Here is a 27,536-nt window from a genome sequence, read left to right as displayed (position 1 = left end):
TTGCAGAGGATCCTGCTCCTCCCTCACTTCTGGCTCACTTTCCTGTCTTGGCTTCTGTGATACCGTCCACTCTTGTACCTCCCGATGCCACTACCACTCCATTTTTTGTCTCCTCCAACCCTTCCTCTTTTGCCCATTGTTCCATCACCAATCTCTTTTGATTCCGTCTCTAAAATCTTTCCTGCAGCACTTTCTTCCAAATTCATGACTCCAAACAAAAATTCCATGAAGACTTCAAACCCTTAGCTCTATCCACTGTGTTCTTTCCAAGTTCCAGAATCTCATTCCCACCTGTCAGTCTTATCTTCCTGGATACTTTCCCACAAATTCAGGGTCAACATGCCTAAATCTAAACTCTTCATCTCTCCTCACATCTCCTCCCCTTCCTGATACCCTTTATTTCTGTAATGGCTGATATTTGCAAACCAGTCACCCGATTACAAACACTTAGGAAAACAATGTGCTATCCCATCTTCTCCTTTAGTCTCCGTGACTGGCCAAGGTCAGTATCTCTAGGCTCATTAGGAACCCCTAAAAAATGGTCCCGTCCCCTACATCTCCACAGAGGTAGGCGCTACCTCTGGAGTATGAACTCCTCCAGATAACTGTCCATTGCCAGAGGGCACCCTCACATCTGGGAAGTCATCACCCCCACACACATGCTCTGTTGACAAGGAAGACCAACTCGGTGATACAATTCCTTCTCCAGAGCTTCCAATGGAATCGGGCTGAAACAGATTTCCAGCAGAAACCAAAGCTGCTTCCCTCTCCGCTCTCTTCTGGGAACAGTCCCCTAATCGATCATATGAACAAGAATCCCCATCCCACGCTCAGCTGCTAGTATCACCAACCTAAGACAACGACTCCATGTCACTCCATGTTTCTAGCTCTGTTACTTTTAGGTGTAGTCACTGCAATAGCCCACACCTGGTCTTCTCACCTCTACATTCTCTCACCTGACTTTTTATGAATACTGGTTAAAGCCTAGTTAAACTGACTAAAATACTATTCTAATCTTACCTACCCATTCTCAAAAACTTTTAATGGTTCCTAAATGTCTGCTAAATTAAACATAAACGCATCCTGACATTCAGGTCCTTCTGAGCAACAGCCACAACTACACCCCTCTCTCCTTAAGCTCCAGGCAGGCTGAATCATCCACTGCCCCATGGATGAGTACGCCCCTCACTTGATTAGGTCTGGGTCTTTATTCGTGCCATTCCCTCTGTCAAATTCCTAATTGTTCTTCAAGGTTTTGCTCAAGTATTATTTCACTGAAGAAATTTTCCTTCTAATCAACACCTTGATTAGCCCTCTTTAAAATCCATTAGCAATATGTAAACACACAATGGCATATTACTCAACATGAAAAAGAAGCAAACTACTACTAATGGATAGAATAATATGGATCTCAAACGCACTGTCCTAGGCAGGGTCACAATGACTCCCACTGCTCCCTGCTTCCTGGTAGTCATACTTTTGTGTAATCCCCTCACCTCGAGGGTGGGATAGACCTAGCAATTTGCTTCTAACCAACAGAATGTAGAAAAAATGATGGACAATTCTTCTGAGATTGGTTTACAAAAAGATGCTGACTTCTGTATCACTCCTATTCTTGCTCTCTTGCTTACTCAATCCAATGGAAGCTAACTGCTGTGTTATCAACTACCCCATGGAGAGGCCCACATGGCAGGGAATTGAGGTTGGCCTCTGGTCAACAGTCAGGAATTACAGCTTTCAGTTTAATGCTCATGAGGAACTGACCTCTGCCAACAGCCATGCATGACGTTAGGTCCTTTCATAGTCAAGCCTTGAGATGACCTTGGCCCCAGCTAACTTTTTTTTTTTTTTTTTTTTTTTTAAATATGAGATGGGGCCTTGCTCTTTTACCCAGGCTGGAGTACAGTGGTGTGATCTCAGCTCACCACAACCTCCGCCTCCTGTTTTGAAGCTATTCTCCTGCCTCAGCCTCCCAAGTAACTGGGATTACATGCATGTGCCACCATGCCCAACTAATTTTTGTACTTTTAGTGTGGCGTTTCACCATGTTGGCCAGGTTGGTCTCAAACTCCTGACCTCAAATGGTCCACCCACCTCGACCTCCCAAAATGCTGTGGTAACAGGAGAGAGCCACCATTCCCAGTCCCCAGCTGACATCTTGACTGCAGCCTAAGAAAGACCCTGAGCCAGAAAGAACCAGCCAAACTGTCCCTAAATTCCTGAGTCACAAAAATAATAAGTGGGAAAAATAATAGTCCCCCAAAGAAGTCCACATCCTAACCCCCACAGCCACTGAACATATGACATGGTAAAAGACATGCTGTAGACCGTGGTCAAGGTTAAGACCTTGTGTGTTAAGCTGTTCTTACACTGCAATTACGAAGTAACTGAGGCTGGATAATTTATAATGAAAAGAGATAATTGGCTCCAATTCTGCAGGCTATACAAGAAGCATGTGCTTGGCTTCCGGTGAGGCCTCAGAAGGCTTACAGTCATGGCGGAAGGCAAAAGGGGAGTCAGGCAGCTAACACAGTGAGGGTGAGGGCAAGGGCAAGAGCAAGAGAAGGAGGAAGGTGCCAGATATCATGTGAACTCACTTATCACCAAGGGGATGGCCATAAATCATGCATGAGGGTTCCACCCCCATGATCCAAATACCTCCCAGCACACCCACTGCCAACACTAGGGATTATGTTTCAACATGGCATGTGCAGGAGAAAAACATGCAAACTCTATCACCTTGAGATAGGGAGCTCCTGCTAGATAATCTAGGTAAGCACAGTGTCATCACAACAGTCCTGAGATCCTTTCCCGATTGTGGCTAGAGGGAGATGGGACTGCAGGACTAAGGTCAGAGATGCAACAGTGCTGGTTTTGAAGATGTGGGTGACCTTTAGAAGCTGGAAAAGGCAAGGAAAAATATTCTCCCTGGAGTCTCTAGAAAGCAGCAGAGCCATACCGACACCTTAATTTTAGCCCAGTGAGACCCATGACAAACCTTTAACCTACAGAGCTGTCAGATAATAGCTTTGGGTTTTAAGCACATAAGTTTGTGGTAATTTATTACAACAGCAATGGAAAACTAATAGAGTGAGATACTATACGTTTGCTGTTTTAAGTCGTTAAGTCTTGGGGGTAATTTAGCAGCAACAGACAAATAGTGCATGCATTATGCTATGTGAATGAATCCAAACTCCAAAAGTGACACGCAGAATATTTCTGTTTATGTAATATTCCAGAGAAGACAAACAACTAGGGACAGAAAAAAGATCGATGGTTCCCAGGGGCTAGGTGTCAGGAGCAGGTATGACTACAGTAAGGCACAGAGGACATTTGGGGGGTGATAGCACTGTTCTATATCTTGACAGTGATGATGGTGGCTCTATGACTGTGTTTGTCATAATTCATAGTGAAATTCGCCCTTTTATTATACAGTGCTAGCTTTAAAACTCAATTCACTAAAAAAAAATTTTTTTTAAACCAATAGGGCTTTCTGTATTTCTAAAAGCACTGATCACATCCTACCTGGAATGAGCCACTGTGTATATATCTGTGAATAATCTACACCCAGTGGGACTTTAGCAACAGGGTCTCACTGATCTGTTTTTGGAGTGACCTCAAGAGCTACAAGCAGCAGCCTTATAATGTGGCATTAAGAAATCAGAGGGAGGTAAGATGCTTGAGCTTCAGCCCATCTCCAAACTGGCTCTTATCTGTACAGTAGAAAAATTAACATAGTTTAAATCACAGTACTTTCTGTTCCCTGCTTACACACTTATACCCACTTCTTACCCACCTTCCTTGAGTGGTCCACTGAGATGGGGCTCACAGAATCCCTCACTCGGTCCCAGATGCCCAGCCTACATGTCAAACCCTCCCTACCTCCCAAAGGCGACTCAGGAGACTCTTCCTTTCTCCAGGAATTCTTCCCTTGCTCTTCATCTGCAAATTAGCTGTATCTCCCCTCTTCAAAAGTTCTTGCATGCTTTCCCAAGACCTTTTATAAGGTCAAGACGACAGGCACAATGAAATGACACAAGTTCCTTCAACTTCTTACCAATAGATAGCTACATAGGACAGAAGATTGAGCTGTTATGCAAGTTCCCTGTGATACAGTCTTTCTGCTCCTTAGCTCAGCTAGGTCCAAGTGCTTGTCTCACAATCAGGAAGAATTAGGCATGCAGACAATGGAGAGTGAGTGCAGCCGAATTTACTAACTAAAAGGAAAACTCTCAGTGGAGAGGGAACGTGGTGGGGGTGGTTCCCCTACCTGAAGGCAGGGAAGTTGCCCTGTGTGGCTGGGTCTGGGGCCTTATATTAACTCAGAATGGAAGGTACATGCTAATTACTTCGTGAGCATGCACAGAAGGTTAAAGGGAAGGCAACACTCAAAGGTAGGCATGACAGTGTAGGAAACCAGTTAGGGAAGGGCAGGTATATGTAAATAGGGATCAGTCAGAAGAGTGCACCAAATAAGAAGACAAGTTCTCAATCTGGTCCGAGGATTTAACTTGTAGCTTGGCTTTCAGTCTTTAAACTGTCTTCAACTTGGAAGTGGGGTTTCAACAGGGACCGGCTCCTATCTACCTAGGCATTTGGCTGCCTCCTGCCACTCTCACCTGGACTTTAAGTACCCATTAAGGCACCATATACCCGTCATACCAACTTGAGCAGGGCCAGGGGACTTGGCTTCCAATTCTGCTTGGGATATGTCCATTCCTACATTACTTAATACTTTCTACCATGTGCCATAATCTGTATGTGCAAATATTATCTCTACAGTAGACAGTAATCAATGTCCATAGGAAGTGTGTGTTTGCCCAGAGTCAAGATGTGGTAACAAGTAAAACTTTTGTACGTATCTGGATGGATACATCTGAATCAATGCTATTTTCCTTATGGCATTTGGTCTACAGAACACTGAATAGCCATGTTTCACAATATATTACTGAAGCTGGAGGGAAAAAGTTGATGTGGTTCTAGTTGATCAAGAAACAGTCATTTATGCTGTGGAGACAAGACAAGCCCATTAGGACTCAAGGAACCCAAGAATGAGACATATCATTTCAAACCTGAGATGAGAAAGGTGCTTTAAAGAGTCTAGGAGCAGCAGTAGCCGCCACCATGGGGTTGAGTTACACAGAAGATTTGTAAGTGAAATTGTTAACATGCTCCCCAAAAATGAGGCAAGATTTTGCAGGTTAAATAAACACTCTTCTGAATGTTAAGATAATTGTGGCTTTGGGGGATTCAATTTCAGACACAACAAAGGAATAAGCTGAGTGGAATGTTATGTAAAAGGAAATACTTTCCAATCCCTCCTGGAAGCAGAATGTCACACCATCTGGGGCATTTCTCAACTAAGCTGCAAGAATTCATATTATTTGGAAATACTCTGAAATTCAATAGAAAGGGCCTAAGGACCCACAGTCTTCTAAGAAACTTCTTAGTCTTTGCTGGTGTTCAGCTGTCTTTTCTCCCAGAAAAGGGAAAAAAATACTGTAGAGTTCTAAGTTTGACCCCTGCTTAAATAGCTAGAGCTGGTTTCATGAAATCATGGATGGCAGCATACACTGAACACAGCAATCCCCTTCAACAGCTGCCTCAGTCCAGGTAAGGTCAAATCTACTTCAGCAATCCACCAAGGCCACAGCTGCCCAAAATGCAGAGTGTGCCACTAGCAAAACAAGATGATTTTAGGTGGCATCCAAGGAGTTTGCAAAAATTATTTCTATCCGGCCGGGCGCAGTGGCTGACGCCTGTAATCCCAGCACTGTGGGACGCTGAAGCAGGCAGATCACTTGAGGTCAGGAGTTTGAGACCAGCTTAGCCAACACAGTGAAACCCATCTCTACTAAAAATACAAAAACTAACCAGGCATGGTGGCACACAACTGTAATCCCAGCTACTCGGGAGGCTGAGGCAGGAGAATCACTTGAATCGGGGAGGCGGAGGTTGCAGTGAGCCGAGATTGCGGCACTACACTCCAGCCTGGGCAATAGAGTGACACTCCATCTCTTAAAAAAAAAAAAAAAAAAAAAAAATTATATCCCAGCACTTTGGGAGGCCAAGGCAGGCAGATCACGAGGTCAGGAGACTGAGACCATCCTCGCCAACATGGTGAAACCGTCTCTACTAAAATACAAAAAATTAGCTGAGTGTGGTGGCACATGCCTGTAGTCCCAGCTACTCAGGAGGCTAAGGCAGGGGAATCGCTTGAACCCGGGCGGCGGAGGTTACAGTGAGCCGAGATCACGCCACTGCACTCCAGCCTGGCGACAGAGCAAGACTCCATCTCAAAAATATATATATGTATATATATTTATATGCTGTAATATAATGGAAATTATATCACCATACTCGTAAAATCAACTTCACAAATACTCCTGTAAAGCATTTCTTAAAATTTGTAGCAATAAACATTAAATAATAGTAAACTGATGCAGTGATTTTGCAAAAATGACGACATAATTGGCTTAAGTTTGAGAAAGCAACGCTGCAAGATACACAATACGAAGGGCATCTTTTAGAAAGAACAGACAAACATGAGCGATTTACTTTCACGTGAGACACCCTCAGAAAATGTGAGTCATTCTATTGACAGGATGAGAAACATGATCCCCAGTTAAAGAACATCTTTTGCATGATACGTTCATAAGAGAATTCTTTTGTTTAGTGCAATTCTAGCATGTCAGAGAGGTATGTGACAGATAAGATGGCGTGACAGGGAAAACTCACTTTGTCACCTGTGTCTGCCTCTCATTATGTGTGTGGCCCTCAGGAAAGTGAATAAACCCCTCTGAGCCACAGCTGTGTCCCCTGTAAAGGGAATGATAATGCCCACCTTGTTTGACAGCCACAAGAATTAGAGAAAATATATAAAAAGCCCAGCAGCAGCCTTGACAGAGATGGTGCCTAAAAGAGGATATTTCCTTTTTTCTCAAATGCTCATTCTGCTTTGGGGATATGGTACCCACCAATAATTGAGAGATAAAAAACACATATACATTGTCTTCCACATTTATAAGATACTTATGTATTGTTTCTGTTGCCCTTACTCAATATCTCTGGTAGAGAATGTCCTGAATAAATATTCAAGGAAAGAGAGCAAATAAAATGAGAAATATCCACACATAAAATCAGTATCAGCTTGGGTGGCCAATGACCATTAGCCGTGCCTCTAAATTTGAAAGGACTTTCACATGTCCAGAATTTGACAGACACCATCAAGTATTAAAATAATAATTAACTGGGAGTGGATTCTGCTGTCAAGATAACTTAGCCACATTTAATTAATTTTTTTTATTTCAGTTGGAATAGAGAAAATAATCCAAAACAATTACCCAGAGTGGAGAACAGCACTGGCTGCGTCCCCTGGAGACCACCAGGAATTTTTCATTTCATGCACCATTTGCAACTTCTTATAGTGAATTCCAGAACATCAGTACATACACTGAACAGAAAATGGAAATACTTTTGTTTTTGTCATTTCCTTAAATTTTTGCCTCATGTGCATTACCTTGATAATATTTTCCCATTCCATCATCAGCAGTCCCAGCAGCAAAATCTCAATCTCATTGATTCTAAATGGGGGGAAATGTAAAATAGAAGTACATCTACATGCTCTCCAAGATGATTTTCTAGGGAAAACGCATCCATTTGATAATTGTGCCCCAATGGCACTTAGTGCAATGGGCATGATATCTGACACGCAGGTCTGATTCCTTGGTGTTACAGTTCTGGTTGTTTCCATTTTTCTCCTGCCCTTTGCATTCAGCACTTTATTGCCCTGTGTTCTGGCTTCCTGGGGACATTTAATAAAATGGACAATCAACTGTAAGTGCAGTAAGGATGGGCGCTGGTGGGGAAAGTAAGAAAAAGTAACTTCAACTACACTCGTGACCTACTAGCCTCACTTGAACATAGCGCCCTTGGATGGAAAAGATGTAAATTAACCCGAGACTCTCTTGGCAAATTCCCATTTGTTCATCTGACAAATGAATCATAGTCTTGTCCTAAGGAAATTCAGTTGTGATATGAAAGAAATTTGATAGGCCAAAGTAGAATTTAGCAAACTCCACAAGAGAAAGTGACTATTATTCATACAAATAGAAGAAGGGAAAGAGTTAGCAGATGAGGAGGGTTGGGGTGGCGTTATTTAAAGAGGGAATTGGTTCCTTCTGTGACCCTCAGCTTCTCACGCCCAAAATGGATTCAGTCGTAATAACGGGCCCCAAACCCCTGAAGGATAGAGGTGGTGTCTGAAGTCACCCTGTGCTCTCACACCTAGGATTATGCCAAGCATACAACAGAATTTTGTTGAATTATGAAATCCCCAAAAAATAATAAGATACCACTGATGAAATCTCCCTGCATCTTTGATCACATTAAGATCACAGTTATCTATTTGAAACACTGCATACCATCAGTACTTTTTAAAAAAACCCCGAGTCCCTCCCTCTGTTAACATTATCCACAACACAGTCATTTAGGTACCATTTGCTTAATTTAAGGACCATCTGTGTTTATAAAATTGCACTGGAAACCAACTCATCTATACTTCTTAGCCTCGCCTTGCCGTTTGCAAAAGACTTCTGCTAAGTGGAGTTGCTCTTCTGATTTTCAGTATTAAGAAATGAATATATGTTAAGATAATGCAGTATTTGTCTTGGTGAACTTTGGAAAACTCTGCTCTGTGGTCCACAGAGCTCATGCACTTAGGCTGATCTGCAGTGCGAGTAATTAAGTGAAGGTCCATGCAGGCTTCAAACACATCCATGGCCAAGAAGTCAAAAGTATCCAGGAAACTTGAATGAAGGGCTAGAGCTGGCAGTAAATTACCTGACAACGCCCAAGCAGAACACATTTACTCTTACAACTGAAAACTTTGCCTTTGACTATGCTTTTCTTGTGGGAGAATCTGGGGAGCCCCCATGCCAAGCAGTGCCTCATCCAGGGCCTGGCACAGGTGGGATGACTGGTATTTTTCAACAGTGCTTCTATTAAAATAATACCTGGGCTTCCTGAATACATAAAATGCATCCCTCAAAGCATTTTACTAACTTGGTAAGTGGGGAAAATAAAGGCAATAAACAAATAACGAGCCCTCCTGAAAACACATTAGCATTGCTACAAATTAACATTATATTTTGTAGGCACAAAGCAATACTAAAGTAGCATTACAAGCCATTATTTATGAACTTCTGCAGTATCATGGATGCATAAATTCTGCAGAAAAATCATGGGAAGGGAACATTAATTTTTTAATAAATTTATAGAATAGTTTTAAGTACCAGATGATTTCATTCACATCATGCAAAGAGAGTTTATTTAAATACACTTTATACAGTCTTAATGCAGGGAGGGGGCTTTAATAGGTGGCGGCAAAGGTGAACTTACATGAACAATAAGAAAAAAATTGTTTGGGGAATGTGCTTAAGCACATGGTCAAGCCACTCAAACAATAAAACATCTCATGCATTTTGTACATTTCCCTTGCCAATGACGACTCTTTCCTCTGTTTTGCCTAGAGATATATGGAGCTGTAATAGAGTTCAGAAGCCCCTGACAGCTGTGTGCTGCCATTCAGACCTGAAAGATTCCATGTTATGATAAAAATTAATGTACTCTGACATCCTCTGGGACTTTCTGGGCCCTGGGAATAGCTAATGAAGAAATACAACCTTGCTGGAGAATGGCACTTGGCTCTGGAGTTGAGGATTAATTCACATGTGGTAGTGGTGTGGTCCCCGTCACCAGCTGTAAAGCAACCAGACCCCAGGGCCAATGGGAGCCAGCACTGATTGGTTGGAATTATTTCCGAGGTCAGGATAAGTCAAATAAGCAAAACGCTTTAACAAAATAATTGAACCCAACTTAGATTCAGCCTGTCACTTCTTAAAGCAAAAATGAGTCATGTAACACCTTGTCTCTTGGTGGCTTTGATCGTGGACTTGTAAGTTTCTCCCCAGGAAAAATGCTTCCTGAGTGACTGTACCAATAACAGGTACGTCCCAGGGAACTCTCCTTCAAGAGGGGCTCAGAAAGGGGGTTGCTGTTGAGCTTGGGGGAAGTGCTGAAGCCCCCAATTTCCACAGACCTCCAACCCCACTTTCCAACATGTTTACTGCAACCCGCCACCCATGATGTTTACAAATAAGGTATAATAATCACAATAATTTTCATAGCAGCATCATTTACAGTAGCCAAGAAGTAGGAACAACAGAAATATCCACCAACTGACAACCAGATAAACAAATATGGCACATCCACATAATGGAATTTTTTTCAGCCATAAAAAGAAGTACTGATTTTTGCAATAACATAAATAAACCTCTAGAACATTATGCTAAGTGAAAGCCAGTCACAAAAGACCATGTATTATCTAATTCCACTCACATGAAATGTCCAGAATAGGCAAAAAGGTAGAGATAGAAAGCAGACTGGTGATTGCCTTGGGGCTGGAGGAAGTAGCGATGGAAAATAACTGCTAATTGTTATGGGATTTCTTTTTGGGGTGATAAAATTGTTCTGGAATTCAAAAGTGGTAATGGTAATGTAACTTTGTGAATGCAGTAAAAATCACTCAATTGTACAGCTTAAAATAATGAATTTTGGCTGGGCACAGGGGCTCACGCCTGTAATCCCAGCACTTTGGGATTACAGAGGCAGGCGGATCTAGAGGTCAGGAGTTTGAGACGAGCCTAACCAACATGGTGAAACCCTGTGTCTACTAAAAATACAAAAATTAGCTGGGTGTGGTGGCGCGTGCCTGTAATCCCGGCTACTCGGTAGGCTGAGGCAGGAGAATTGCTTGAACCCAGGAGGCAGAGGTTGCAGTGAGCCAAGATCACACCACCACACTCCAGCCTGGGCGACAAACCAAGACTTTGTCTCGATAAAAGGAATTTTATTGTATGTAAATTATGTCTAAAAAATAAAAATCCCTGGGCTCTGAGAAATCTTTCTTGACATTCTCAAAATGCGTTAAGTAGCCTTCAGCAGGGTTCCTCACCCTCTCCCTAAAGCAGACTTAAGGTCTCTCCAGACCCTTTCCCCTAAATCATATATACTCCCACCATACCAAGACAGGATACAGGTTACAAGATACAGCGAGTTCCACAAAAATAGATTGCTCTTTTTTTTGACAATTGATGGGCTACACAAAGCTACATAGTTCTAGACCAGAACATTATTTCAGCCTATTAGAATTTTACCATGTCAAGTTGAATTTATTCTCAATATCTGAATTTTAGCTATTTTAAGAAATATTAGGTTCAAAATTTTTAAACTTGGTTTTTCTTAAAATATTCAGTCTTTTCCACTTTATTTTGTTAATTTACTATCTTCACTGAATTATGGAAAATGTAGAAAAAAGTGGTATTAGAAAAAATATCTTGCAAAAATATTTGAAATCTTTATTTCTGCACACACATATTTAATATTTTTCCTACAGAAGGTCTATAATTCTCTTCAAAGAAAAAAACCAGACAGCTGGACATGGCTCATGCCTGTAATCCCAGTATTTTGGGAGGCAGAGGCAGGAGGATCACTTGATTCCAAAAGTGTGAGGTCAGCCTGGACAACATAAGGAGACCTCGTCTCTACAAAAATAAAAATTAGCCAGGCATGATGGTGCATGCCTGTAGTCCCAACTACTCAGGAGGCTCAGTGGAAGGATCGCTTGAACCCAGGAGGCTGAGGCCATAGTGAGCTGTGATCGTGCCACTGCACTCCAGTCTGGGTGACAGAGCCAGCCCTATCTCAGAAACAAGTAACAAAGTGCTATTCTGATATATGAATTGTAGTGTTAATTGAGGGGTAACAGTGTATTCATTGATACAAATTTAATGATCTCTTGGATTTGCTTTAAAAGCAAATGCCCAGTGTACACTCCAGAATGATCCCTTCTTTCCTTCCTCCAGTCCTCCCTTCCCTGTTCCCTTTCTACCTGCTTCCTTCCCCCTTTTCCTCCCTCCCTCCCTCCCTCCTTAGGATGGTAAGAGGAGAAAAACCAAGCTGGATTCATGGGCCAAGTTGGGAAATAAAATTGTAAACCACAGAAACTCAAAGATTTTTTCCAAGTCTTCCTTCTGTCCATCCATCCATCCATCCATCCATCCATCCATCCACAATGCAGAACAATTACATTAGAATCCTGGAGGTGACAGCCAGACTGCAGTGTTCAAGGATTCCCAGCTGACTCCTCACACAGCCAAGCTGGGGAACCGCCCTGTCATTCTCAGAAGTTTTCAGATCTGAGGTGGGAAATCGAGGCACTGCTTTTCTATTAGCCTGGTGCATTCCACTAAGACCCATTTCCCAAAGCTGTGTAATTTGTCACCTTATGTATAACTTGTACTTCTGAGACAACCAGAGACCATTTTCTCCTGTTTTTGGTTATGAATTATTGCATAATATCAGCTCAAATATCTTTTTGATGACAAGTCAGTGACCGAACTATAACAGCAGTTTAAGCTTAAAAGTTAAACTGAGGAACTTTACCACTAATTGAGAGGTCCCGTTTATGTTTTTCTGAATGACAAGGTATGGAATAGATTCTTCAAAAATGAAGACAAGAAAGGACTTGCAATATTAAAAACACAGTGCAGTGACAAGTAGCTCAACTAAAAATATAATCTTCCTTGGGGATTTTCAGCCGGCTGCCATGGTGTAGCACCGCTGATTTATTCAAATGTATATTCAAGTTTTTAGGCTGAGAAGAATTAGCTTCTCAACAATTTACTGGGAAAAGATGGTTCCCATGTTATTAAAATGTGATTTCAGTGTGGTTTTAGCACAGCTTCTCAACATGTCAATTATGTAAGTGTAGATTCCAAAGTGACAATGAGGGTGGTTAGGATGCTAAGAGGAGAAAAACCAAGCTGGATTCATGGGCCAAGTTGAGAAATATAATTGTAAACCACAGAAACTCAAACGCTTTTTCCAAGTCTTACATAAATCGAGAGTTCTCTGAGAGTAACCAAATGTTGAAACTCTGACGCCAGGGATTTGCTGCATTGATGTCTGTGTGGGTGGTCTCACTGCAGGTCAAAAAGCAGGCTTGATAGACTGGGCTCAGAGGTGTCGCTCCCTGTTCAACCCAAGCAATGCCAGGCTGGCTCAGTCCCATGATCCATGTCCACTCCAGGGAAGCCCTTACTCTTAACAGAAGCCCTCACTCTCAAGGTTCATAGATTCCTTGCAAGAAAACCTTTGGGTTATGTGCCTAAAATAACTATTGTTGTAACTATGATTACTTTAAAAGTTGTTTCCCAAGATCTACAAATGTATAGGCTCCATGCCACCCAAGGAGGTATCAATTCAAGATTCTCTGAGAATCGGCACCTTAAAAGTTCAGTTCACCCAACAGTACTACGTGTTTCCATTTTTGTTCCCTCTTCTTCCGTTCCATCCTTCCTCTCTTCCATCCTTCTATCCATCTAGCCAGCCAGCCACCCATCTCCTTCCTTGTACTTACCTCTTCCATCCCCTTCCACCCCTCCTTCTATCCATCTAGCCAGCCAGCCACCCATCCCCTTCCTTATATTTACCTGTTCCATCTTTCTATCTATCTAGCCAGCGAGCCACTCATCCCCTTCCTTGTACTTACCTCTTCCATCCTTCTATCCATCTAGCCAGCCAGCCACCCATCCCCTTCCTTGTACTTACCCCTTCCATCCCCTTCCATCCATCTATCCAGCCAGCTACCCATCCCCCTTCCTTATACTTACCTGTTCCATCTTTCTATCCATCTAGCCAGCCAGCCACTCATCCCCTTCCTTGTACTTAACTCTTCCATCCTTCTGTCCATCTGCCAGCCAGCCACCCATTCCCTTCCTTGTACTAGAAGGCAGTAAATGTAATAATTGCAAAGGATGATAAAGATGATGACAATGATGACACAGGTTAAAATTTGCTTTTTTATTAAGTATCAGGTACTACGCTTTATAAACATTATGTTATTGAATCCCCCGAACAACCCAGAGTGGTGTTACTATCCTTTCCCATCTTTGCTGATGAAAGTAAGAATTAGAAAGATTAAGGAATTTGCCAGCGTCACCATCTTAGTAAGTTGCAGCACAGATATTACAAGCTAAGACCAAGATGTATTAGCCAAAGTTTCTGCTCCTCTGGGGCTCAGTTTAATGAAGTAACATCAATATAGAAAAAAGCATCCCCAAAGTATTCCATATACAATGATTGGGTGTGTTGCTGATGGTCCAAAAAATAACTCATCAACTGTGGTGCCCAGGTAAGAGCAGGTAGAAGGGAGGCTCTGTAGAGGACATGACACAAGCAATCCATGAATCCAGCTTGGTTTTTCTCCTCTTGCCATCCTAACCACCCTCACTGTCACTTTGGAATCTATGCTTACCATAACTGACATGATGATGGACAAGTGGGAGAGGAGCCACACAAGCAAAGGCTTGTGTCAGGATCCAGAACGTGAGCAGCAGAGTAGAGAACCCCGGGTTGGGGAAGACATGGCCACAGGTGACAGGCGAGAAGGGATCAGATCCCAGAAGCCTGGGTGGGCCACAGCAGGAAGTGTAGCTATTTGCAGGTCAGACAGCAGGACGTTGCCAAACAGGACAGTGTCAGGGCTGGGTTTGCATTTGAGAGTGATCACACCATCAATTTGGAGGTGTAAATAGCAAAACGACCCCTTGGTCTTCTTCTATCTACTTGATAAGCATCAATTTGAAGACAAGTAGAAAGAAAGGGGAAATGGACAGTGACATTTACAGTAAACGTATAAAGATGATGCAGATGAAATTCAACAGCTGCCGCTTCAGCTTAAACGAACTCCATGAAGCAGCACCCTCTTGATTGGGTGGAAAATAGTTTGAGTACCCTAACTGAGGGGATGAGAATCTCTTCTGACTTTAACCTCCTCTACACATATTTCAGCAAAACGATTTCCCTTTGGTGATAGAAAATTGGCTGAAAGGCCAGGAGCGGTGGCTCACGCCTATAATCCCAGCAGTTTGGGAGGATGAGGTGGGCGGATCACCTGAGGTGATCCTGAGAAAAAGGAAAACTGGCTGAAAGCAGCAACTCCTCCAACCTTGGATTGACCTTCGTAATTGTCCCACTAGGCAGTGGCAGTCCATCATCTATTTTACTCGTGGGACAAATCTCCTTTAGAAACAATGTGTTCTACATGGTACATTTCCCAAATGAGACAGATCTTTCTGATTCTCCAAGCTACTATCCAAGCTGAGCTCAACAGAAGAAGAGATTTTGGACTAAGTTCTAGCCTTACTGCGTACTAGCTAACATGAACTTGGTTGAGGTTCTTAATTCCTTAATCTGTGAAATGTGGTTAATCATTGCACCAGGCTGAACCATTAAACACTGCCATTCTTCCGCCATTTTTTAACCCACCCTTAGAGTCGTTATAAGGATAAAATGGGATGGTATGTAAGTGCTTAGCTGTACATGACACGTGATAAATAGCTGATAAATATTAGCAATTATTATCATCATTATATGGTTCCATACTCCAATTAGTGCTTCAGTATCTTCATTATTTAAACAGCACTTAGTTGTCTTATTGACCTGCTTCCCCATATGGTAATATTTCCAAAGCTCAGCAAAGCACATTGTTCCACTCAAACTCTTCCCTCTTCTCTCAGCCGTGAAATATCATGGGGGAGTTTCTTCAAAGAATTGAAATTAACTATGCACACGACATCGACTCTCAACACTTATTTACCTTGACCAGACCTAACATAACCCATTTTCTAAGAAAAACAGAATATATTTCTCATGATAAAAAAGGGTGCTATTAAAATGAATTTCATTTCGAGGGTCTCTGGGCTACCGTCCAAGGAGTAGTAAACCACAGCTGCCAGGCCAGATACCAAATCCAAGCCACTTCCTGTTCTTTGTAAATAAAGTTTCATTAGGACACAGCCACACCCAGTTATTTATGTGTTGTCTCAGGCTACTTTTATATTACAACAGTCTCACGTAACACTCAACAATGTATTCAACAATGCTTGAATGGTTGCCGCAGAGACCGTCTGGCTGATAAGAGCAAAAATACTTACTATCTGATTCTTTGCAGAAAAACTTTGCCGACGAATGTCTAGTCCAGTGCTTCACATAATCATTATTTAACACCAACAACAATTAACATGATTTGCTGTAGCTAAAGGAAGGACAACACCTTGCATGTGTACTGGTGGGATTGTGAGGAGTTGGAAAACACAACCCTGGGGTAATTGTATCTACCCTCCAAAGCGTGGTTTTTACTCTCTATGGAAAGGAAGGTTTTTTGTGTCTTCAATTTACATATATCACTTTGATTTCATGAAACATGATAGTGATAGTTAAACCTAGGATTCTGTTGGGAAATCAAAAATGTTTATTTTGTGAACATTGGTGTGGTTAATTCGAACACATTTTCGTTTATGTCTAGGCAGTGATGACTTTTAATATGGCAAAAGGGCTCACTAAGATTTTTTTTTCCGACAAATGTCATGCTAAATGACCCCTAATTGATGTAATAATTATTCTCTCCACCAGAGGTGGGTTTTTGAAGGTTGGCATCATAAAAAGTTATCAAAAAACTGCTAAGCATCACAACTACTGTAAGAAAGAAATAAGGTAGAGGAGATATGAGAAGGCATAAGCTTTATTTCCAATGTCTAGACAAGTTCCTGGCACTGTTGTGAGTGCTGAATAAATGATGAGGCGAGGGAAAAAAAGTTTTTAAGGAGGTGAGAAAGAAAGCAGGTACAGTGTTCTGGGGTCCCACTGTACTTAAGGATTCCTAGTATTTGCAGTGTGTCCTGCTGTACCTCACTTATCCAGAGTAGGCTGCTTTTACGGCAACTCATCTGAAAAAGATGCCTAAAATCAAGAGGAACAGACGTAGTAATATCAAAGAAAATGGAATCTAAACATTTACTCCCAAAGAAAACTGTGAAGCATCCTTGGGTCCATGGCTTTCCATCAGCGTAAATCAAGAATAACAAAACAGTACCAAAAAAGAAAAAGAAAAAGAATAAAAAAAACATACTCAGTAAAGTAATGAAGTACTTTATGATCCTCAGTAGAACATCACTACAGTAACAATGATTTCTCTTGGCTCTTGTCACCCTAGAGCTTGCAGGCAATGTGAAGCTCATTTCCCTTCTTCTCTTGGTTGCCAGGCATTGCAAAGATCATTCCTGGGCCCAATTTTCCTTTCTTCCTTCCCTTCTTTCTTTCCTCCCTTCTCTCTCTTTTTCCTTTTCTTTACAAGACAGGTTCTGGCTCTGTTGCCCAGGCTGGAGTGCAGTAGCATGATCACGGCAGCCTCCACCACGCTGGCTCAAGTTATCCTTACTTGTCAGCTTCCCAAGCAGCTAGGACTACAAGCGTGCACCATCATACCCAACTAATTTCTGTAATTTTTGTAGAGACAAGGTTTTGCCAAGTTACCGAGACTGGTCTCAAACTCCTGAACTCAAGCAACCTGCCTGCCTTGGCCTCCCAAAGTGCTGGGATAACAGGCATGAGCCACCACACGTGTCCTCTCATTTTAAACGATTGTGAAAGCCCTTATGAGATCCACACTTCCTCTCTGAGCACATCTATCTCCTTTTCCTGTTTAATTAATTAGTTTTCTTATTTCTGTCTTAAACTCTATATATTCTCAGAAACCTTTCTTAGATTATTTTAGGATCAAGATGAGAAACAAATGCAAATTACCAAGAGTCCCAGGCTCCATAAAGTGAGATGTGTCCGGTAATTTCATGCATTATGGCTATTTTCAACAATCAACAACCTGCAAAGCACTGTGAAAATACACATTACACAGACTTGGAAAGTGAGGCTGAGAGATTTTCAGTCGTTTGACCAAAGTCACACAGCCAGTAAGTGGTAGAGCTGGAAGCGTCAGTTGACCCCCAACACCCATGTTCTTTACAGTACTCCAGGGCATACAGGTTGTTGCCCAGGGGTAGCATACTATGGTCCCTGGCCAATCTGGCCCATTGTCTGTTTTGTAAAGTTTTATTGGAACACTGCCATGATCATCCATTTGCACACTATCTATGGCTGCTTTCAGGCTACCATGGCAGAAGTAAGCAGTTGCGACAGAGATCTTAATAGCCTGAAAATTCTCAAATATTTACTCTCTGGTCCCTTACAATCAGTTTACCTACCTCTGCCCTTTATGGTCATACTTTGATGCTTTTGGGAAGAGAGTGTATGATCTATTTCAGAAATATTTTTCAAAGTATTATATAAAAAGACTGAATGCTGAAAAAGTTTCAGAAGGAAAAATTTACTTAGGAGGGAAGCATTCTTCCCTGATGTTTCTAGATACACTAAGTATTTCACAGTATGATTTTTCAATGCCTTAGGATGGAAAATGTATGGGACAGAAAAAAATTTAACTTGTAGACTTTTCAAAATTTTCCTAAAAAAATCATAATTAAGAGCTAGATTTAGAGCATTCATTACAGCAAAAAACTGCCTCTGTTTTTCTTTTCTTTGGGTTTTCATACTGTGTAGAGAAGCAAAGCAACGTGATCTTCTGTTAGGCAAACCAAGAATGGATTTCTCATGTTGAGCCAAGAGTAATGCAGATATGTTGGCTAAAACATTATTCTTAAAACTGAGCTAGGGAGAAAAAGAAAGATTAATATGTAATTTACACGTTGGTCTTCAGGGTAATTTATCCCACAAAATTTGGAATTTATTTATGATTTATAGCCCACCCACTTCCATAGATGGATTTGAGACAGCAAAATTTGGAATATGAATCCAAGAATATTATATCTGCGATTAGTAGATTCAAGTTCTGAAAGTAATTTAGCAGAAAATGAAAATAAATAACCTCGTTAAAGATTTTTTTTTTCCTCTCAAATGTTTAAGAAGTAAAGCAAGGATAGAAAACCACTATTTTAACCTTTTTTTTAATTTAAAAAACACCACTGTTCTATATTATCTTCTAAGTGAGACAAAGCTTAAGTATAATTTCTTTAAATTATACTGGAGACAGAAAGTTCAGAAGAGACATAAAAATCCATGATCAAAAATGAACTTCTAAAAATGTTTGGACTTGGGTAATTATTTTAATATGAATTTCCTATCAATTCCAGAAAGAATCAAAACCCTTGGTCAGTATTATACAAGCTGACTGGCAAGGGAAATCTAAGTAATAAATATCTCAGGTGTCGTCACCAACTGTTTAAGTTCCAGGATTGCAATTCAGTTATCTATTTTATCAGGGACATATGGACCTATAAACCATTTTTTAAAAAAATTTTATAATATAGAGACAGCATCTCACTACGTTGCCCAGGCTGGTCTCATGTTTCTGGGCTTAAGCAGTCCTCCCACCTTGGCCTCCCAAAGTGCTGGGATTATAGGCATGAACCATTGTGCCCGGCCATAAACCATTTTTTGAAGAAGAAGAAGTATTACAGAGCACCTCTCTCTCTAGGAGCTGTTAACTCTTCTAGGCCCTGTTCAAAATATGCACTTTTCAGTAAACTAAGCAGCTACCGCTAGGAAGGAAAACACGCAAAGCCATCATAAAAACATACTGTTATTTCTCAGTCCGTTTCAGAAAACTCCAATATTTGGTCTGAGTGATTAGAAAGGGTCCCAGCTCTTCATACTCCTATGGACACCACTGCTGCCAGGCAGTGGGAAGTCTGGCTCCTCTCCAGGGATGCAGTTTAAACAAAAATATCCCTCACAAGCCAGTTTGGGTGGAACTTACCACAGGCTTTGGTTTGGAACTTTCCAGTAATGCCCAAAATAATTTGACCCGAGACACACTGGCCGATGACCGCCGCTACCTCTAACTCTGAGGAGAACTTTCTGGAAGCAGGCTGAGGCTTCCTGGGCTGACCACCCAGAAAACTGAGTGGAGAATAACAGAATCAATGAATGAAAATGGGAGTGGGTAAACAGAGAGCGGGCAGAGGAGTCAGGAGGTCAGGACATGCTGGGCCTGAAGAAAACTGGCTTTGGCGATCAGGCCTGTGGGTCCTCTTGGACGATTACACCACTGCCTCTGAAGTATTCTTACGAAAACATTAAACACAAAGTTGATTGAGTCTCTTGAGTTATCTACCCTTTCACGGGAAACTCAGGAGACAAAAGAGTATGTTAAAAGACACCACAGAGATGCAATCATCAAAGTACAGACTGCAGAAATCTCTAGAGCAGCGGTTTCCAATTTTTTTTGGCACCAGGGACTGGTTTTCTGGAAGACAATTTTTCCATAGACTCACAGGAGTGCGGGTGGCTTTGGGACGATTCAAGCGCGTGACATTTATTGTGCACTTTATTTCTATTATTATTAAGTTGTAATATATAATGAAATAGTTATCCAACTCATCATAATGTACAATCAGTGGGCGCGCTGAGCTTGTTTTCCTAGAACTAGACGATCCCATCTTGAAGGTGATGGGAGGCAGTGACAGATCATCAGGCACTAGATTCTCATAAGGAGCACGCACCCTAGATCCCTTGTATGCGTGGCTCACAATACGGTTTGCGCTCCTATGAGACTAATGCTGTTGCTGATCTGACAGGAGGCGGAGCTGAGGCAGTAATGAGAGTGACAGAGAGCGGCTCTAAGCACAGATGCAGCTTCATTTGCTTGCCCACCACTCATTCCCTGCCATGCCACCCACTTCATAACAGGTCATGGTTCCGCTATTGGTTTGTAGCCTAGAGGTCAGGGACCCCCGCTCTAGAGAACACCCTGCTCCTTTAAATATGTTGCATTAAAAGAAATTTTTTTAAGGAAGAAAAAAAAAGGAGAGAAAACCTATAGATTAAAAATGCATCGACCTTATTTGAATCCTGATTCAAACAAATTAACTAAGAGAAAGAGGGAGGGAAGAAAAGAGGAGGGACAACAGAAATGTTTCTGGTTTTACATTGTTTTTTAGCCACTAAATTTTGGAGTAATTTGAGACAGAGCCTCACTCTGTCCCCCAGACATGATCTCAATTCACTGCAACCTCTGCCCACCCCAGAGTTCAAGCAATTCTCATGCCTCAGCCTCCTGAGCAGCTGGGACTTCAGGTATGCATCACCATGCCCAGCTAATTTTTGTATTTTTAGTACAGATGGGGTTTCGCCATGTTGGCCAGGCTGGTCTCGAACTCCTGGCCTCAAGCAAACCACCAACTGCGGCCTCCCCAAGTGCTGGGATTACATGTGTGAGCCACTGTCCCTGGCCAGAGTAATTTCTTACTCGGCAATACATAACCAATACAGAAATCCACACTGAAATTCCTATGACTGAAGCGTGAGAAGTAACAAAAAGTCGTTTTGGATTCAGAGAGATTTGGGTTCAAATTCTGGATCTCCTACTTGCTCAGGTTGAGAAAGTATCTTAGGCTCTCTGCACTGCAACCTCATAATTTGTAAAGTAGGGATAATCATGCTTAAGTGTCCAGGACTCTTATAACAAATTAAAGACAGAATACATGTATATAAGCGCTTCGCACATTGCCTTGCACAAAACAAACAACAAGTTGGCAAGCAGCTATTGTTTACATAATCATGGTTAGGAGGGCTCCCTCTACAACAGCCTCCTCTGTACCCTCTCCTCCCAGCACCCAGAATAAAAAGAAGATATCCAGGAAGAGGCTGATCCCCATCTCCCGCAGAAGGCAGATGGAGGGTGGTTCCACAGTACAATAAGCTGCTTTTCTCACCAGTGTTTGTACTACGCATCTGTTTCTACCTTTTCTTCTCTAAGACTACACAATATGCTGCCTATCCCAGTGTGAAGAAACACTTGAGCTGGAGCCTGGACCAAGGGAATACATACAGGAACTCAGAGCCTGATAATACTCTGGCTTGATCGCATACAGGCTTTGAAACGGTATATTAAATAAGAGCATCCACATGGAATTTAAATTTAAGGGATTTTTTCCTCTCCTCGATGCAACAGCGCGAAAAGAGATTGGTTCTGAACTGGCAGCCTTTCTTTCATTTGTTATTATGTTTTACACACAAGGAAATTTTAATGTCTGAAGATGGGGGGTGATAAGAATAGAGTTACATGTTGTTTCTCTGGCAGCCTAGTCACCAGCACTTAAATTCACTTGACAGTTCTCAGAATCGAAAGACCTGCAAGTACTAAACTGTCATCTGCCTATCCATGAGAGATTTCACTTTGGCAGCATTTCAGAAGTAAAATCTCTCGCTTTTTTATGCATATTTTCACTACTACAGTATTTCTCTAAGCCATGTAAAATCCTGTACTCTCCTGGGACACAAAGAGGTTTGTGCTACAGAGGGCTCTAAATGGCAAATCACCCTTGTTTCTCAACCTAGAAGTATTTTCTAAAAACTCAAAGTCCTGTGCTAACATCTGGGATTAGGGCAAAATGGGTGAGAGTTTCCTCCAAGGTTTTGAGCTTGGTGATTACAAAAGGCACTTGAACTTGATGATTTCCCAACTACTTAATGGTTAAAAACTAATGGTCCAGTTAAGACGTGGAAGATGATCCTATTATGTAACAGTTGGCTCTCTTCAGCAAAGCTGCTCACTTCCAACACATTCTGACAGAGGAACTGGAGAAAGTTATTCAGCGGCAGTGAATGTGAGATCTCGCATGCTATGAGGGAAACAACAAGAGGTAGACTGGAGTGAAACCCCATGCCCGTCACCAACCTGCAAAGTGACCCTGCGAAAGTCACTCACATTCCCTGAGTCTGTTTCTATCACATTTAAAATGAAAGGGTCGGGCACGGTGGCTCATGCCTGTAATTCCAGCAGTTTGGGAGGCTGAGGCAGACAGATCACTTGAGGTCAGGAGTTGACTAGCCTGGCCAACATGGTGAAACCTCATCTCTCCAGAAAATACAAAAATTAGCTGTGTGTGGTAACACGCACCTGTAATCCCAGCTACTCTGGAGGATGAGGCATGAGAATCACTTGAACCCGAGGCCAGAGGTTGCACTGAACAGAGATTGCACCACTGCACTTCAGCCTGGGCAACAGAGTGAGGCCCTGTCTCAAAAAATAAATAAAATGAAACGGTATAGTATGGTGGTCAAGTTGGAGCCCTGGAGAGGCTAAATCACCCCTCTACCTACATTCTACATGCCTTGGATAAATTATTTGTCCTCTCTAGCCTCACTTTCCTTATCTGTATAGTAGAGATATTAATAGCATCTACTCCCAAGGATTGCTTTGAGAATTGAATCACAACATACATGCAAAACATTTTCCACGTATGGCCCATAAGCCCTCAGTAAATGAGCTGCTACCTCTGCTGCTGTTCTTGTCATTATCATTCCTCCCAAACCACAGACAGATGAGTTTGAGGAGTCAGCCGTCCATAATAGCTGACAACTGAGGTGATAGCTTGTGTGGGTTACTGTGGCTTCCAGGGCCACCACTCTCTTCCCAGAGCCCAGAAGAATGCCTGGGGCTTTAGAGGTGCTCCTGAAATGTGTGTGAAGTGAAGGAACAGGTGGATAAATGAATGATGAAGCAAATCAGTGAACAAATGTCTCGAATGCTAGTGTCGCAGCCTGTTGAGGTGCCTCTTGATAGTTCTGGCAAAGGGTGGCAGCTACTAACAGCCAAGCGCTGCAAAGCACACACACAGGAGGGCTCTCTCAGATCTGGCTGGCTGGGGGATGTTATCTCACTGTTCCTACAAGCCAGCTTGGGGTCTGCACTTAGGGGATGTTGCAACTCTCACTAAGACTCTGACTCTAATGTAGACCTCAAGGACTTGGGACACTGGCTTACTCCAGCAAGAGCCTGACAGAGTCTACTTTTTTTTTTTTTTTTTTTTTTTTTTTTTTTGAGACACAGTTTTGCTCTTGTCACCCAGGCTGGAGTACACTGGTTCAGTCTCAGCTCACTACAACCTCCACCTCCCAAGTTCAAGCAATTCTCCTGCCTCAGCCTCTCGAGTAGCTGGGATTACAGGCATGTGCCTCCCCGCCCAGCTAATTTTGTATTTTTAGTAGAGACGGGGTTTCACCATGTTGCCCAGGCTGGTCTCGAACTCCTGACTTCAGATGATCTGCCCACCTCGACCTCCCAAAGTGCTGGGATTACAAGCGTAAGCCACCACGCCAAGTTGAGTACAAACATTTTTTTTTTTTTTTTTTTGAGACTGAGTCTCACTCTGTCACCAGGCTGGAGTGCAGTGGTGCCATCTCGGCTCACTGCAACCTCTGCCTCCCAGGTTCAAGCAATTCTCCTGCCTCAGCCTCCCAAGTAGCTAGGACTAGAGGTGTGCACCACTACACCCAGCTAATTTTTTATATCTTTAATAGAGATGGGGTTTCACCATGTTGGCCAGGATGGTCTTGATCTCTTGACCTCATGATCCTCCCCCGCCTTGGCCTCCCAAAGTGCTGGGATTTCAGGCATGAGCCACTGTACCCAGCTGAGAGCAAACTTTTTAAATCTAATAAAGTAGAGTGGCTGGGTGTGGTGGCTTTTGTCTGTAATCCCAGCACTTTGGGAGGCCAAGGTGGGTGGATGACCTGAGGTCAGGAGTTCGAGACCAGTCTGACCAATGTAGTGAAACCCTATCTCTACTAAAAATACAAAAATTATCAGGCCATGGTGGCAGGCACCTGTAGTCCCAGCTACTCGGGAGGCTGGGACAGGAAAATCGCTTGGGCCCAGAGTGGGACGTTGCAGTGAGGCGAGATCATGTACTGTGCTCCAACCTGGGTGACAGAGCTGTGCAAGGAGAATTGGATACTAGACAGCAGTGTGGTGTCAGCTCCCCACAGGGCCATTTGAATATCTGGTGTAAGATCCCTTCCCTCACATCCTTCAGCTGCTTGGAACACTGCGGAACCGATGTTCCCAACAGAGCCTAACCCAAAGGCAGCTTGTCATTTATGAGAGTTCTCCACATTCAGTGGTTCTGGTGCCTCTTGTGTAATTTTCTTATCCTTGGCACCACCTGTGCTATTATTAACTTAATCCTCATGTTTGAGTCAAGTCACTGAAAAAAAATAAATGAAGTTATTTATTAATGAAATTCAAACCTCTATGTTAAATGAGAAACCAGGATTGCCTGCCCTAAATATGAGTAAAAATAAACACTTGGAAACAAAGTATCGTAATTAGTGTAGCTTGCCATGATAGCTTTCCTTAGCTCAGGGTTTCAGAGTTTGAGGCCTCCTGTCTGTCTCCCCACCCCCTTCCACTTCTCTCCCTTTCTCCTACAACCTTCTCTGTTAGAAAGGGATGCTAGCATATGATAGCATCAAAATATGCTAGGCCCTAACTAAGGCTTTCTCCAACTAGAATTTCGAAAGACTGAAAAGGATGAAAAAAAAAATAAATAGAAGGAATGTGAGTCCATATTTTTTGGAACCACATCCATGTACCACATCGAATCATCGAAGGCTTTACAAACTGGAGGTCTTTTGGGTGCTTGGATTGTCAACCTCCCTGCCATACTGGATAACTGAGTTTACTTGTTCCTGAATGCAATTTAAATATACTCTTACTCGATTCTGAAATACACTGCAAAAAATCTTATAATCAGGATGCATCTTACTATTGCCAAGCTTTTATTAGCCACTTTTACTAGTGCTTTAATAGTGTCTTCTCTTTTGGTATCTGGGAAGCTGTTATCAGATTGATGACACATCTCATAATGAAGGTGACTGTGAGTCAAGAAAATATGGTTCACCTTAACAGGGCCAATATAAATGAGCCTCCTGTTTGGACACCAAGACAACACAACAGCCTTGCGTTCTCCCAATTGTGTTCATCTGATAAAGATATTACAATAGCAAGAAATTATGATCTATAACCCTCCACTGGAACACTCACATATTCTTGGCCTTGAATGCTTCAGCAAAATGCTGCACGCTACGGAGCAGAGCGAGGTCCAGGGTCACTGCTTCTACCTTGGCTTTATGCTGGAATGAGAGAAAATAAAAAGAAATGATAAATAACAGCAAGTTTAGTTCATGGTATCAAGTTACAGTAAATGTGTTATGGAACATGTCGGAATTCCCCTGTTTAATATAAGGCGCCCAGAGAGAATATAAATCATCAGAATGAATGGAAGAACAGGGCTTTTACTGCCAAGTTCGGGGAGGATGTGAGGCTGGGATTCTGCTAAACCTACAGGCCGGGGGGCAGGGCCGGGGGGTGGGTTGTGCTGTGTTTCAGCCACACAGAAGAGGCTGCAAAGGGAGTTCGGGCTAATGTTATCTCCTCTCAATCTGCATCCTAAAACGCTGTAAGGAGGGGAACACACGACAAGGCCCGGATCATGGAAAGATGCAGTGGACAATATCTTAATTTCAAAAGCTGCCATCCAGGTTCTGAAATATCTCCACTAAACCTGCATCAAAAATCAAAGACAACTCCTTTATAGAAAGTACAAAAGCAGAAAGACTCATTTATACCAATGGATTCTGACGGACCTCGATCCCAAAGACAACACCCTGGCTTAGTATACCCAGAAAACTCTATCAACAGGTGGAGTACATGCTGGTGACAGGAATAATAATGGTAATAATGGCTACTGTGTATTCAGGGCCTGCCACGGGCTGGCACACCATCTCACTTAAGGCTCCTAACAACTCAAAGACAATGTTTTCTCCATTTGACAATGCAGCATCTTACAAGAGATCACAGAGATGAGAAGTTGAGTACAAGAACTGACCCCAGTCAGTCTGATAAAGAAGCCCAAGTTCCCTCCTGGCAAGAAACTATGAGAACTGGAGAGGTCAGGATGTGAAGCAATGGTGTTCCATTGGCCATGTTCTTCGTGGCATCATTCTGCAAGGACAAACCTCCGGGCTGCCCCTCCCACTAGTCTTGTGTGTATGGGCCACTCCAAACTTTTAAATCTGGGTGCGCTTCAGAGTGCGAGATTAAATACTATCACTTCTTAGACCTAGCTCCTCGAAAGGACGAAAAGCCAAGAACACAGGGCCACCTGCCTATTCAAATAACAAGAGTCCCGTAAAACAAACTGTTGACTTGGGAATTCTAGTCTAGACTGTGATGCTTAAGTAAGATTAAGGAGGATAACATGATACCTTTAAGGCTATGAAGGGAGATGCAAATGGCACTGCTAAGAACATCCTATACCCTAAGTGTCCTGTTCGGGGACGGACAGGAGCTAGGCTGAGACGTTCAGTGTATTTGCAGCCGGTTTATCTTGGCCGCCAAGTCCTGGGCTCTAACCCAAGTCCTAAGCTTTGAGCAGTAAACATCAGGCAGTGACAGCTAGAAAACACACTCATTCTGGACCATTTAACACTGTTGAGCCTCAGTTTCCTTATCTGTAAAAGATGAACATTAGTCATCTACTCATAGGTTTGTAAGGATACATGTTCATAAGTTCCTAACATCCTGTCTGGAAGACAAAGTATCTAATTAATTTAACTAGCAGAGAAGATGTCTCTTGTGCCAAAGTCTTGTCCCGGTGCCACTTGGCAATAAATGGTAGTCTGGGTGGGTTACAGTCCAGCACACTGGATAGATGGATGGCAATGATGTCCAAAGATCCTCCCTGAAGGCCACATCAGACCAGATTACTGAGGGAAGG

The 27,536-nt window shown here is 42.4% G+C and overlaps 1 protein-coding gene across 5 annotated transcripts in view; it reads right to left on the bottom strand.

Moving 5' to 3' along the window:
* The window catches only part of WWOX (WW domain containing oxidoreductase), a 1,117,686-nt gene that overhangs the window by 799,646 nt on the left and 290,504 nt on the right, over positions 1 to 27,536 (bottom strand). For all 5 annotated transcript variants that reach the window (XM_054533076.1, XM_054533075.2, XM_054533077.2 and 2 more), the window contains 1 exon segment: positions 25,802 to 25,890. In XM_054533076.1, coding sequence (XP_054389051.1) covers positions 25,802 to 25,890 — 89 coding nt within the window.

Source organism: Pongo abelii, chromosome 18, assembly GCF_028885655.2.
Source record: "Pongo abelii isolate AG06213 chromosome 18, NHGRI_mPonAbe1-v2.0_pri, whole genome shotgun sequence".
In the NCBI taxonomy this organism is placed as follows: domain Eukaryota; kingdom Metazoa; phylum Chordata; class Mammalia; order Primates; family Hominidae; genus Pongo; species Pongo abelii.
Note: the sequence above shows the minus strand (reverse complement) of the source record. Positions and strands in the feature narration are given on the sequence as shown.